This window comes from Galeopterus variegatus, unplaced genomic scaffold (genome assembly GCF_000696425.1).
Source record: "Galeopterus variegatus unplaced genomic scaffold, G_variegatus-3.0.2 Scaffold97, whole genome shotgun sequence".
Taxonomy (NCBI): domain Eukaryota; kingdom Metazoa; phylum Chordata; class Mammalia; order Dermoptera; family Cynocephalidae; genus Galeopterus; species Galeopterus variegatus.
The window spans coordinates 27,814-42,768 of NW_007726208.1; the positions used below are offsets into that span (position 1 = coordinate 27,814).

The 14,955-nt window shown below is 34.8% G+C and overlaps 1 protein-coding gene across 1 annotated transcript in view; it reads right to left on the reverse strand.

Moving 5' to 3' along the window:
- Positions 1-10,721: 10,721 nt before the first annotated feature.
- TMPRSS11F (transmembrane protease, serine 11F) overlaps positions 10,722-14,955 on the reverse strand; it is a 91,024-nt gene continuing 86,790 nt past the window's right edge. The window contains exon 10 of the mRNA XM_008583307.1: positions 10,722-11,592. Coding sequence (XP_008581529.1) covers positions 11,434-11,592 — 159 coding nt within the window. The 3' untranslated portion in view covers positions 10,722-11,433. The remainder of the gene's footprint in view (positions 11,593-14,955) is intronic.

Genomic DNA, 14,955 nt, shown 5'->3' on the forward strand with positions numbered 1-14,955 from the left:
GAGTAATATTTCAATGTGTGATTATCAAATCAGGGTAATTAGCATATCTATCATTGCAAAAAAATTATCATTCCTTTGTGATGAGAGCATTTGAGCTTCTTTCTTCTAGTGATTTAAAAACATACACGTTATCATTAATTATAGATGCTAGAACTTATTTTTCCTATCTAGCTGTCATTTTTATTACAGTCCACTTAAAAAGTAAATCCTAATGTGTAACAGTTCGATACATAATACTAATTAAGTTTTAAAAGTTTGCTTTTGTTTATTTATTTTGTTTTGTCTTTAAACAACCTAAACTTTAGTTTGGCTATAAAATGGACAGGTGGAAAGGGGAACATTTTGAATGATTGTAAAGAATTAAATCTGCTAGGGGGATTGTGGTCTAGAAAACCACATGTTTCATTGAATTTTACATACAAATACCCAATTATTACCAATAAAGAAAAAGTGCAACTCTGGCTATACATCATTAGAAAACACATTTGTAATTTCCTTGTTATTTTGAATAATTTGTACTAATTGACCTCAAATTTGTAGATAAAGAATTAATGTTCAATAATGTCAAAAATGTCAAAAATGCATAATGGCTAAGACAGGGGAATGGGGATAAAAAATGCTTAATATTTATTTTAAATAGACTTCCTTCCAAATCTATTAAAACACAAAAATTAGAATCATTTATCTGCTTTTCACTTTTTATACTCTTATGTACAAATCATTCTTATATTGTTTTTTAATTTTTTTGCTTTAAAAGGCAAAGAATTTCTCAAAGGACATTAAAATTCTCAGTCATTTTTTTGAGTTTCAGTTGTGTTTATCTTCCTAGACAACTTGGATATTTCCTTTTTTTTAACGTATCAATTAAATGCACAATTTAGAAAGATCACAAATTGCATTATAAATTCCGAACTCTGGACTGAGGCTAAGAAATACTTCCTTCCTTGCCCTATTCCACTTTTACAAACCTACACAATTTCACTTTAGTCTCTCTGTTTTTCCTCCTTCTTTCAGTGATTATCTCATTCTCACGTTAAAATTTCAGATTAAAATTAAACATATTAAACTTTTCAAATTCTGAATATAATATCATTAGCATGGTTTCCCAAAATAAAGAGTATTAACATTACTATGTTATTAAAAGAATAAAGAAAAAAAAATGATTACATTTCCAATTCGGAATAATTTCCAAGTTGCATTGGAAACCACAAATATGAAACAAATTTTCAGACATAAAATAAAATTAAACTTACTGATACATCATGCACTGTTGAAGTGCAAACTCCTCCACTTCCGTGCTTCTTTGTGATTTCTCGTCAAATGAGTAGTATCCTGGGCATTCTTTCAGATTTGTAAGCTGACTAAAGTAAGCACACTTAAGGATTTAAAAGAAACTAGTTTAACAGGTTGGGATGGGTAAACTTTAACCAATAGTATGGTTTGAGGTGAAGAATCACTTGATAAGTCTTTGTTGCAGGAAGTAAGAATTTCCTGGTTCTGGCTAATTACAATTAAGTGAGAAAAGGTGTTGAGTCCTAAACTTAACAACACTCTTGACTACTTTCAGAAGTTTTGTATTTGTCTTTCAAGAGGTGGCAGTCTTCGTCTGAGTCAGCGCAAGTCTGGTCCAGACCCTGCCATTCACCTCTTTCAGAAGCAAGGCTGAAACAGGATCGGAGATTCCTGTAAAAAGTCTGAAGGCTCTTGTCTCACTATTCTGAGTGCAGTGGTACCTGTGCTGGTTATATCAGGTGCAGCAATTCGTTTATGTCTACTCTAAGGGGAGATCTGGCTTTAAGTTGGGAAAATTAAAATATATTTCGAGCCAACTGCCACTTTAAAGGGAGTCACCAGCTGATCATCGTCTTTCTGTGTGCTCCACGTTCAGCTACACGGTTGTCTCCCTTTGACTTAGCTGAGTTTTCTTTTCGGTCAATCCAACCCTTTTTTCCCCGTTGAGTCTTTGCCCCACATCCTTCTTGATGTTATAGTTCTCAATTCAAAATCCACCTCACTGTAAGATTCAATTCATTTAGTTAGAATTCAAGGCATGTAATTAGATTAAAGCCATTTCAATAGGGTCCATAGACTGTGAAAGCATGTACTCTAGGGTAAACTCCTTCAAGATGTTTTCCTCCGATTTCCCCAGCTCCCACACTATCTGAACAACCCTTGACCCACGCTTTCCCCTCAAGTAGGCTTCTACTTTTAGTTTTGCTTATTTTCAGGATTATATACCCATTTTTCCTATCACAGTGAATGATTTGAGATCCCAAACTGTGATGTTTTTACGTACTTACCAGCACATATGCAAGCACCTCAACCCTATTGAGTCTCTTTTCATCAATTTGACAATCAACATTCCAATTCATTTTTTAAAACACTCTACTATTTTGAAAGAAATTTTTTTGACAAAGCGGGAACACATATTAATTACGATTTAAATGGACATAGAGGAAAAGGTTCAAACTAGCTAATAAATAAAAAATTCTGTGCCTTGTCAATTTTCTGTTATTGTGTAGCAAATTACCATAAACCAAACCAGTTAAAACAACAGCCATTTTTACTCTGTTTTTATTCTGTAGGACTGAAGTCTGGCAAGTGCAACTTTGTTCTCTGCTTAGGGTCTCAAAGGCTGAAGGCAAAGTATGCGTCCAGTTGGGCTTTTATCTGGAGGTTGTGGTGAAGAATAATTTCCAAGTCCTTTCAAGCTGTTGGCAGGATTCAGTTCCTTGCAGAAGGACTAAGGTCTCTATTTCCTTGCTTGATAGGAGCTAGGGCTGACCTCAGCTTGTAGAGGCTGCCCACATTCCCTAACACATGGCCCCATTCATCTTCAAGCCACTGATAGTGCATCTTCTCACACTTGTAATCTCTCTGACTTTTTTTGCTACTATGAAGAGAGAATTATCTACTTCTAAATGACTTTACTTCAAAAGCATTAGATTAGATCTTCCTGGATAATCTCCCTTTCAATTAACTCAAGGTCAACTGATTAGTAACTGCTACAGTCTGATTATTTTGTCCCCCCAATAATCATATGCTGAAAACCTAATCACCTAGGTGAGGATGGTATTAGGAGGTGGGCTTTGGGATGTGGTTAAATCATGCAGGTGGGACCCTGATAAAAGAGGCCCCAGAGAGCTGCTTTAGCCCTTCCACCATGTGAGGATGCAGTGAGATCTATGTCTATTTGCCAGACACTGCATCTGTTGGCATCTCAATCTTGCAATTCCTAGCCTCTAGAACTGTGAGAAATTCGTTGTTTATAAGCCAATCAGTTGATATTATTGTTATAGCAGCCCAAAGAAACTAGCAGTAATCTTAATTACATCTACAAAATCTCTTTTGCTGTGGAATGTAACATAATCATGAGTATGATATCTCATCATATTCACAGTGAGATTAGGGCAGAAGATCTTGGAGGATCATTTCAGAATTCCGTCTACCAAAACAAAATATTATTTTCTATGCTTTAAACTATATGTTTAGTAATGTTAGCGAATTTTAGTGAAAATTTAACACTCACATACTCCAGGGATATGGTAAATTGATACAACAGTTTCAGAAAGCAAACTTTCTAAAGCAATAAGGAGAAAAGAGCTTCTAGGCAAAGGGATTTGTCAGTGCGTGAGGCATCACTGTATGTTTGGAGCACTGAAAATGCAGAATGAAGGTGGTAGTGGCCAAAGGGAAGAAGCCAAGATAAGACATAAAAATAGAAAATAGGAAGATGATCATCTTGAATTTCTTACACATTAAAAAATTTAATTTTTTCTTTACCCTAGAAGTCAAGGGCCCTTACTCTCTCTCTCTCTCTCTCTCTCTCTCTCTCTCTCTCTCTCTCTCTCTCTTTTTTTTTGCCATGTCCATGGCCCCCTTTGGCCATCTGGTGAAGATTATGACCCTTTCCTATAATAAACTTTTTAGATAATAAAATCGAATACATAGAACTATAAAGAAACCAATACATAGAATTAAAGTTGTCAAAATATTAAGAAAATTTATAATACACTGCTTCTTTACTTATATATTAAACAACAGAATATAGCAATGAGCCTGATAACTTATAAATTCAAAATTATGATGAGTACAAATATATTTTGATGAATATGAAACAACTTTTTAAACAAAATAAAAAATCTGATTCCTCTTGATGACAAAGTCACTGGTACAGCTTCTGTTACTATTTTTGTGTTTGTGCCTTCTTTATAATTGAAAGAAATACCAAATTTCTGTTAACAGTTAGTGGAAATGAAGATGAATTTTTTTTTCTAACTTGTTGGGCTGCAGATTAAGTATCCCTGGTTTAGGAGGTGGAGAAATTAAAGATATTTGGAACAGAGGTGCAGGAGAATGAACTAGAGGGGAACAAGAATGGAGAAAGAAGATCAATTTGAGATTCTTTCAACAATCCAGACAAAAGAAGATGAGAGTTTGAACAGAGCAGTAGCAGCATGAATGGAAAGGAGAGATTCAAAGAGGTGATGAGTTACTGACAGAGGTGAGGAAGAGGGCAGAGTCTAAGCTAATTTCAAAGTTCATAGTGTGCTGGTAAAAGACACAGGCTCTGAAAATACCTTCTTTCCCTCCCTCCTTTGCTCTCTCCCTCTTTCCCTTCCTTCCTTTTTTTTTTTTTTTTCTCTCTTTTTCTCTTATAGCAGATGTTTAAATTGTTTGCAGCCTTATTGGAAAGATCCATGAGAAAGAGAGAGAGAGAGAGAGAGAGAATGAAAACACTGAAGAGAGAGGGTAAGTGATGAACTAAGATCTAGAGCAGAACAGTAGTTGATAATAAGAAAATGAAGATTCTGGGGGTGGGATCCCCTTACCAGCTGGCGGCCAAAAAACAAAAACAAAAACCCCAAAAAAATGAAAAGAGAGAAAGCACCTTGGTGAGACAGAAAGGAAGGAAGCAATCAGTAACAGAAACATTTATTAGTGTGAGAGGGAGGCCGTGAAAATTTTGAATAATCTCTTCTTTTGTATTTCCAGTGTGGTTAGAAGCAAGGAGAGTGAGAGAGGCCTGGGCTGGGATACTGGTGGTGGGAAGAATGTCAACATGTTGAAACAACATGGCAGAAAGTGTTTTTAAAAGAGAAGTAAAAGAATTGTTTGGTGTTACCAATGGTGCAACTGAAATGAAATAGCCCAAATTTCTGATAGTATTAATACACATGGTTGAATGAATTTTTTCTAGCCCTACTCATTATGTTCAGGCATAGGAGAAAAGACCCTGAGTTCTGGGATTGATCTAGGGATGGGAGTTTGCTGGATTGGTTGGCTATAAGCTGAGGACTAGGGAACTGACAGCATAATAATGGAAAAGCAGTTTATACTATCTACAATAAAGTCCAACAGATTTGTATGGAAGGAAGTGTGGTCATTAGAAGGTAAATATACTATGACAATATGAAGATTCTGAGATTTAGTAAATTAGAAAATCAGATTTCTAGAGTGGAACAGAAGTTAAGGTTATCTGGATTGATGAGCTCAAAGAAGTAAGGGTAGGGGTCAGTCATCTGCTTGGATGTTGAAATTGACCACAATGATGACAGGTGTTGGGTGGAAAGGTCTATTTTGATTCAGGTACCTAATACTTAAATAAATGTGGAGAGTGATCAAGAGTTTGGCAGTAATTAGAAGAGGCAATATGTGGTATAGCTAGAGGCATGAGCCTCAAATAAATATATTTTTATACTATTGTGTAGCAGAAATTGTTGGAAGACTACACAAGTATTTGGAAGTTTTCAGTTGGGAGCAGAAAGAATTCTTAGTATTAGAGCCAGGGAGAAAAAAGAATACCTTCAGAGGGCTAAAATGAAGTGATGTTTTAGATAGTAACATCCAGACTTCAGTAAGGTGATGAGGAGGCATTCTGTGAAGAGGTTGAAGGTATAGGGGTATTTTAATAAAAGGGAGCAAGGAGGATTCAGTGGAACTAGCTGGGAAAGAGAGCGGTCATTAATTATATATACACATATTTATATTTATATATAACATAATCTCAAGTAGAGAAACATAATTTTATACATTCCATTATGCCAATTCATAAAATATATGTATGCATATATACAAGGATTTGAAGATAAAAAATAAAAATAGTTGTGTTAAGTTGGTACAACTGTGTATGGTCTCCCCCTCAGTAAGTATTTGTTATATTATTCTTTTTTCCTTCAAAAGAGGTAAATGGATCATCTACTTCTTTCACTTCTTAAAAACTAAACTTTATTCTGAAGTCCAGCTATTTTTTCTTCTATGAAACTTTTCATCAAGTAGTTGTGGCTTAGTATTTGTCTTTCTAATGGTTTCTTTTTTATTCTAAGATTCTGTTTATTTCTCCTCTCCACTTTAAAATTTACTTTTTTCTCATATTGCATTTCAGCCTGTTCATTCAATCTTCTAACCTTCTTTCCCTAAGGATTATCACCTGTAGGAGAAACACTAATGGATTTAAAAATGATCTCAAGAATTCAGGAATCTCTATCTAGATCTAAACAGGAAGATACAAGTTTGAAGTTCAGTAGAAGGCACTTGTTTTGAATACAGATGAAGATGCTTATTAAAACCATTAGGATGGCAATCCTATGTGTTTGCGAAATTTCTCCTCCTGCAAATATTTAAAGGGAGGGCATCTGAAATCCTCTTTATAAAGTGTACCAATTTGGGTGTGGAAAGAGAAAGAAGATCATGCAGGATGATCTCCTTATCTACAAGGCTACATTTTTAAATAACAGCCAGGAACACAAGTCATGACAATGGAACAAAATGTATAAAAATAGAATTTCACAGGAAACCCATGACATCTGGTAGGCATTCTCACTATTGCATAGCTCTGTGACTTAATTTAAAGAACCTTTAATAATTCAGAAAATAGACTAAAATATTACTTTGATAAATGCTGGCTCTGGACTGCTTTTTTTTCTCAGCTATATAATAGCATTAAAAATGTTCCAAGTAGATTGGTTATAGAGTTCTCGGACATACTGTAGTAAAATATGCTTTAAATATAATGAAATTGGATTACATTTATTTTTAAAGCTGTAAAGTTAACAACGATTGATTTGGTTGGTATTTTTTTTTCAATAAATTAATACTAACTACACAAACTATATTACATGTTCCTCATAAGAAAATGCTAAATATAATTTTCACAAAGCAGCAGTATTTGGGAAATACACAATGCAGAACTACTGGTGGATGAAAATGCTGACATTATATATAAACTTCTTTACAATATTGATGCATGTGCAGCGTCGCTTGTACTGATACCAGTTTACAATAATATACTTGCACTTTTTCAACAGATTTTAAGCATTCTCTGACTTTGGGGCTTTATTATTCAATGAGAAAGCCTCACACCAACATCATGAGGTAGATAGATTCATGTTCCATTTGATGGCTGGAAGACAGTTGGGAGAAAAGGTATATTTTTCTTTTTTAATTGTGATATGATTGCATTTGCTTCATTACTTATTAATCATAGTTAAAACTTTAAGGCAAGGGAAATAGTGAACCTGCTAAAGAATGCTCATTGTAAGCATTTACAAAAGCAGCTTTATCAAACATTTTTTAGTTTCTGCACTTGAATGGGCTTCTTTAGATTTTTTTTATTATAAATTGGATTTTCTAATAAAACATTAAAAAAAGCAAAGAAAAAAACACTTGGTATTTTAATAAGGTTTGAAATCTTTTGCTGCTCCTCATTTAAAAATGTTATGGATTTTTTATTTGTATCATATCAAGGCCTTAAATTACTTCATAATTATAATGCTTAATGTAGAGGGTGAGGAAAGGATGGGATAAGGTATAAATTTGGAAGATAAGCTTTCCAGTGGGTTATTATGACCTGCCAGTTTAGCTTAGCAGCATTGCCTACACTAAAATAATCCTTCATTTCCTCAGGTATAGTTTTAGGTGGTGGTGGTGGTGTCTTAATCATAAAATTGGTTTAGTCCAACAATATACTTTGCTGAATATCGTGTGAATTTAGCTTTCCTCACCTTTTTTTTTTCAAGGCTTGGCAATAGTAATTGAATTTCAGTGACTTCTTGGATGGCAATGTTCCTGGCTACCGAACCTGCATAACTCAGTTTAGAGTAGAGGAGGGAAGACTGAACTGTGTTCTGTTCCTAAACTTACTGTAACCCACTGTATAACATTGGAGAAATTTTCTTGGCCTTGATTTCACATCAGTCAAAAAAGGACGTTTATGTAGATAATCTCTTGGGTGCCTCTCAGCTCTAACAGCTATGATTCTAACATTAATTTCAATAATTTGTAACAAGTTTTTCATTTCCATGACTGCATGAAGGAATGCCTCCCTTACACTCCCTCTTTGTCAAATAAATACATTAACAAAAAAAAAAAATAAGTTTATTCAGTAGAAAGGGTAGATTCCTGTTATATTTGTATTGCTCTGCTGTAGTAGAATCATGAAGAATTCACTGAGAGATGGTTAAATATTGGCAAAAATTTTGGTCTGGTCTTGTCCTAGCATTACAAACTAACTCATTTGTTCTCATGGCACACACAATTCCATTAAGATTCCACAGGGATTATGTGCTGTGGAATTTACTGTCAGCCTAATGAATTTGATCTGTCTTTTAAAACAGAGTCATACAAGCTGTAGGGTTTTTTTTAATGAAAAGATGTGAATATTTCTATAGCATTCACCACACAAGAGGCAAAGCCTGGTTTTGTTCTTTTGTTTTGTTTTAACCACAAATACATTTGCAAAATTCACAAAACAGTACAAATCCCTACACTGTAAAACACACACACATACCAAACTTCTTTATAATCTTAATCCATTTTTAGCATCACCTGTGCTGATATCAGTTTACAATAATATAGTACTTTGCTTTTTTTTTTTGGAGCAGGTTTTAAACATTCTTTGACTTTTCAACTTTATTATTCATCGAGAGAGCCTCAGAACAATGCCATGAGGTAGATAGCTAAATATCCCATTTGGCAGATGTAAAACATGAGGTAAAAAATATTGCATGATTTCTACAACATCATTCAGACACCAAACTAGAAATACGACATGTAAATCCCATTTACATAATCCACATTTCCATTTCTTAGATTTACTTATGGCCTTTTGTATTTATTCTTCTCACTTGTGTTAAAATATCATTGAATTGAACTGAATTTTTAGAAATATTTAAATCATTATACATAATTTCACAGATACCTATAAACAAACAGTTATCACAGTCTTATGAAAAATAAATAACATTACACAAAAGGACATATCCATTGTTACAGAACTTATGCAGGGGAAAGAGATTTTTTTTAGACAGATTTGCTTCCCTGTTTCTACCAAAAGTGGAGCTTAGAATTGATATTAAAAAAGTCCATCATCAATCAAGCCCATCTTGAATATGCTAAATATTCTGCAGAAAGCTTTGAGTGTTTCTTTGCTACATTAAGACAGTAGGAGTTTAAGTTAATGAAGTGTAAGAATATAAGCTTTTACTCTGCTTTATCTGGTGATATTTATTACTAGTCATAAACTCAGAAATTTGACATTTCCTTTTTAAAAGAGAAGTGTGCATGGACATCCTTTTTGTGCTATTGATATTTTATTGAAATATAAATAAAAATAGGAGATAGTTTTTACTTATATTTATGTTGTTTACATATATTACATATAAATACACATACATGTAAATTCAAAAAACTTTTGATCATTAAAGAGAAGGACAGCCCAGATTTTCCTCTGATACATCAGAGCAACAAATTTAGGTCTCACACTGAGGTCTGAAGATGCATACAGGAGCATCTCTGTAGTCACAACCATGGCCAAAGATGATCATGGCATCCTATGACTACTTGTGTATAAGCAGATATAGTTCAAAATATATTAATGATATAGAAAAGTGATTTTTAAAATCTAGTAGTTCACCTAACTTTTTTACAATGTAATTCAAACTATTTTGAAATCAATCACATGGCTTTAAGGAAGTAAGGGACAGTTTTAAATATACTAAATTTTATTGAGTCCATAGAACATTAATAATTAATAGCAGCTAATCCATATTGAAAGCCTACTGTGTGCAGACACTATTGCAAGTGCTTTACTTGTATTAGTGCATTTAATCCTCATAAAAACCATATGAGGTAGCACCACTTTTATTCCCATTGTAGAGATGGAAAAGCTGGGGCCGGCCTGTGGCTCACTGGGGAGAGTGCAGTGCTGATAACACCAAGGCCAGGGTTCGGATCCCATATAGGGATGGCCGTTTGCTCACATGGTGCTGAGAACACCAAGTCAAGGGTTAAGATCCCCTTACCGGTCATCTTTTAGAAAAAAAAAAAAAAAAGAGATGGAAAAGCTAATGAACTGAGATGTTAAGTAACTTGCACAAGGACACATAGCTCATATGTGACAGAGACAAGGTTCATGCTTGGGCAGCCTAGTTCAAAGTCTGTGCTCTCCACCACTTATGTCTACCTCTAGGATTTTGGCTGCATAAGCCTCAAAGCCATTCGCTTATTTGACAAAATGGAATTCATTTATCTTAAAGTTTATCAAGGCATTCATTTCCATATAGCAAATATTTATTTAGTACTTAATATATGCCAGGCACTATCCTAAAACTTAGTCTTTATCCTGTTACTAATCATTTGAAACCAATTCTGCTACACTTTGTCCTCTTCTTTTTATCCTCCTTGTACTCATGGAAAAATGCTCCTCAAAAGTCTGTTTTTCCTCCTTTCTGGGTTGACTCCAATTCGAAGCACGAATGTCAAAACGCTGTTATAGAATAAATCAGAAATGCTTCTTAACAATACAACATGCTACCTGAAGCTAGTGTGAGTGTTTAACAGAGTTAATAGCAAGTTCATATACATTTCGACACTTTTACATGTCAACTCTTATGGTTAATGATAATGCTCCATATCGCTAGATATAAACCCAGGTTAATTTTCAAGTTATAATCCCATGCTTCTCCACTCTAGCCATTGAATGTCCAGTCATCAGTTCTAGAATGCTGAAGTCCTGAATTCTCAGGGGAGACTGCTGTTTGATTTTTTTCTAGAATTCCAGGTGCTTCGGGTATTATATGAAGTAAGATTTTGGCAGCACTGGCGGCTTTTCATATCCTGTGGAAGATGATGCTCCCCATCTTCCACTGGGGGAAACCACTTATAAATATTCATCTTATTAGGAAGTATCACAAATCTTTCCCTTGTGAGTAAACAGTCAGTGCCATCTGTCATTTACTGTGTCTTCTTCCCTCATGGAAGAGAGAGAGTTTGGTCATACAAACACAAAGGCCACCTTGTGATATTAGATTGGGTTGGAAGGGTTTCTTGACGTCTAGCAAAAGCACTGATCCAAACCACATGAATAGAAATAATATACAATATTGAGTAGTTTCAGCTCCATTTGCCACATATATAATACATGGACAATTCACTCTAGATACCAGTCCTTGAGGCAATCCAGTCGCGATACTTAGCCACTCTCGTGTAGACCCCGGGTTTTTTGGGAAGAGCGCATGATTGTCCCCAACTTACTATTCCAACAATATACCAGATGTCATGATTATCATACACCAGAGGTCCACCAGAATCACCCTGGGGGTAAGGAAAAAAACCAATATGTATTTAAAATTGTTAATTTAATTCAATAGGAAGGTCATTACAATAAACTCTTTGCCACATAAAAAAAGAAAATGGTACACAGACCACACAGCCAGACTGTAAAAAGATTATACATTGTTTGTCTCAATTGAGTTAAATATTTGAGCTAAACTTTAAAGTGTATTATGTTTTAGAAAGGCTAACCCTCATTCATATAGAATGGTTACATTATTTCTGGTTCAGCATCCTTGGATATTCTTTCTAGTTTGATTAGATACTTTATTCATAGTTTACTAACCGTGTATATAAAATGTTAAATATGAGATTGGTATTTGTGGGCATAGGTGGAAAATTTTAGTGATCTCTTTTGAATGTTGTTAGCTTGACTGTATTTTATGTGCCTAGATTTGGTCTCCTTTTCTTTTCTTGCCTATTCTAATTTATGTTTTCTTGCTGAATTTTATATTCCCTTAATCCCCTTTAGAACAAGGAAGATTAAATAAGTAAACATACCTACATGTAGAGGTTAAAAGTGTAGTATCAGTATTTGCAAACTACACATCTGATAAGAGGTTAATATTAAAAAAAAAAATACAAGGAGTTCAAACAACTCAATAGCAAGAAAACAAATAACCCTATTTTTAAAAAATGGGCAAAAGACCTGAATAGACATCTCTCAAAGACATACAAATGGCCAACAGCTATATGAAAAAATGCTCACATCACAAATTATCAGGGAAATGCATATCAAAATCACAATGAGCTATCCCCTCACACCTGCTAGAATGGCTATTATCAAAAAGATGAGAGTTAACAAGTGTTGGTGAGAATGTGGAGAAAGGGAACACTTGCACACTGTTAGTGGGAATATAAAATAGTGAAGCCATTATGAGAAACAGTATGAAAGTTCCTCAATATATTGAAAATAGAGCTACTATATGATCCAGCAATCCCACTACTGGGTATATACCCAAAGGAAATAAAATCAGTATGTCAAATAGACATCTGCACTCCCATGTTTACTGCAGCACTACTCACAATAGCCAAGACACAGAATCAACCTAGGTGTCCATTAATAGAAAATGGAAAAGGAAAATGTGGTATATATGTATATGTGTGTATATGTGTGCATTGTGTATGTGTGTGTGTGTGTGTGTGTACACACACACACACACACACACACATACATACAAATGCAATACCATTCATCCCTAAAAGAACAAAATCCTGTCACTTGCAACAACATATATGAGCCTGAAGGACATCATGTCCAGTGAAATAAGCCAGTTACAGAAAGACAAATACTACACGATCTCACTCACATGTGGATTCTAAAAAAGCTGATCTCATAGAAGAACAGACTACAGTCATGGTTACCAGAGGTCTGAGTGGTTAGGTGGGAGGAGGGATGGGTCAAACATATTGTCAAATTAAAATAATATCAGTTAGATAGGAGAAAAAAATCCAGAATAGGCAAACATATAGAGATAAAGTATATAAGTGACTGCCTGGGGCTAGGGGGTAGAAGGGAGAAGACAGTTGGGGGATGCAGATGCAGAAATTGGGAGTGATTGTTAATGGTTATGGAGTGTCTTTCTTGGGTCATGAAAATGCTGCAAAATTGATTGTAGTGATGGTTGCCCAACTCTGTGAACATACTAAAATCCATTGGGTTGTACACTTTAAATAGGCAAATTGTATGATATGTGAATTATGTCTCAATAAAGCTGCTTTAAAAAAGTTAAAGGAATTTTCCAGAACATCTATATCTTGCCTGAATATCATGCCCTTCTGTTTGACTTTTATTTTCATCTTATCTTTATTGCTGTGAAACCAACTCTTCAGAAATGACCCACAGAACTACTTTTAATAAAATTACTTTCAACTTGCTCAAGAAATTTGGCAGCACTTTAGTCTTCTGAATTTCTAAATGAATCATTTTTGTAAGTAACCAAAAAAAAAAAAAAAGTGTGGTCTCAGTAGTTGAATTACCTGAGATTCAGGCCTAGGTCGATTAATTATTGGCTGTGTGACCTTGGGTAAGATACTTAACTTCCCATTGCCTCTTCCTCCTCACTCATTTACTTTTTTAATCAAATAATTATTGAGTTCCTACTGTGTGTCCCAGACATTTTGATGGGCATTGGGATATAATGATGACCAAAAAGGAAAGGTCTTTAAGGTCCTTATGCTCACAGAGCTTAAAGCTTAGGTTAAAAAACAATTAAGTAAGCCCACAAATCAAAACAAAACGGTGATAAGTGTTGTGGAAGCATGCAGTAGGAGAATTTGACCGGTCAGTGAGGTCAGGAAACCTTTCCTCAACACAGTGTAATTCAGATGATATCTGAAGAAAGAGGAGTTAACCATGAAAAGGCAAGTGGGGATGAAATGTGTTCTAAGCAGAGGAAATAGTACTGCAAATGCTCTGTGGCACGAAGGAGCCCGGCATGGGCAAGAACCAAAAAAAAAAAAAAGGACTGGAAAGAAGAAACCAAAGGGTCAAGTGGTATGTGATGAGGCTGGAGAGGTGGGGTGAGACTAGTCCATGCAGAGCCTTGTGGGTCATGTTTAAAAGTTTTTTTTTTTTAATGTTAAAACCAAAGGTAAGCCACTAAAGTGTTTTAAGGGTTTGATATGATCAGATTAGTATCTTGTTAGAAATCATTCTGGCTTTCATTTTACTAATATAGTAAAGGTGCATAAGAGTAAAAATGAGGAAATTAGTGAGATGGCTAATGTAATTGTCTGGTGGGTGGAGGGAAGGAAAGAAGGAGGGAAAACAGGAGAGAGAAAGAGAGGGAGAGGAAAGAAGGTAATGAAGAAATGGTTATGGAGAAGAAGGTAAAATCCATAGGATTAGATGGTCAATTGAATACGGGATAGGGAGAGAAAGTTAGAATGGCTTCTAGCCTTTTGCCTTGTTTAACAGAATGAAGGGGAATGCCATTCACTCAGATACAAAATATAGAAAGGGGATCAGGTTGGGTAGGTAGGGAAACAAGAGCAAAATCAGGTGCAGAATTTTGAATTTGAAATGCTTTGAAATATCCAAGTGGAGTTGTCAAGTGGCAATTGGATATATGAGCCTGGAGAGCAAAGGAGAGGTTGGGGCTAAAAGTATAAATTTATGAATCATCTGCAAAGAGAAGCTATGGAAGAGAATTAGATTCTCTAGGGAGAAAGCCCAGAGTGAAAAGAGAAACAGGCATAGGACAGATCAATATTTAATGCCTGAGATTAAGAGAATGAGCCTGAAGAATAGATAGAGAAAGATCAGACAGAGAGATGTAGGCTGAAAATCATTACAATCCAAAGGAAGACAATATTTAAAGAAATTATTAAGTATTATTAAAT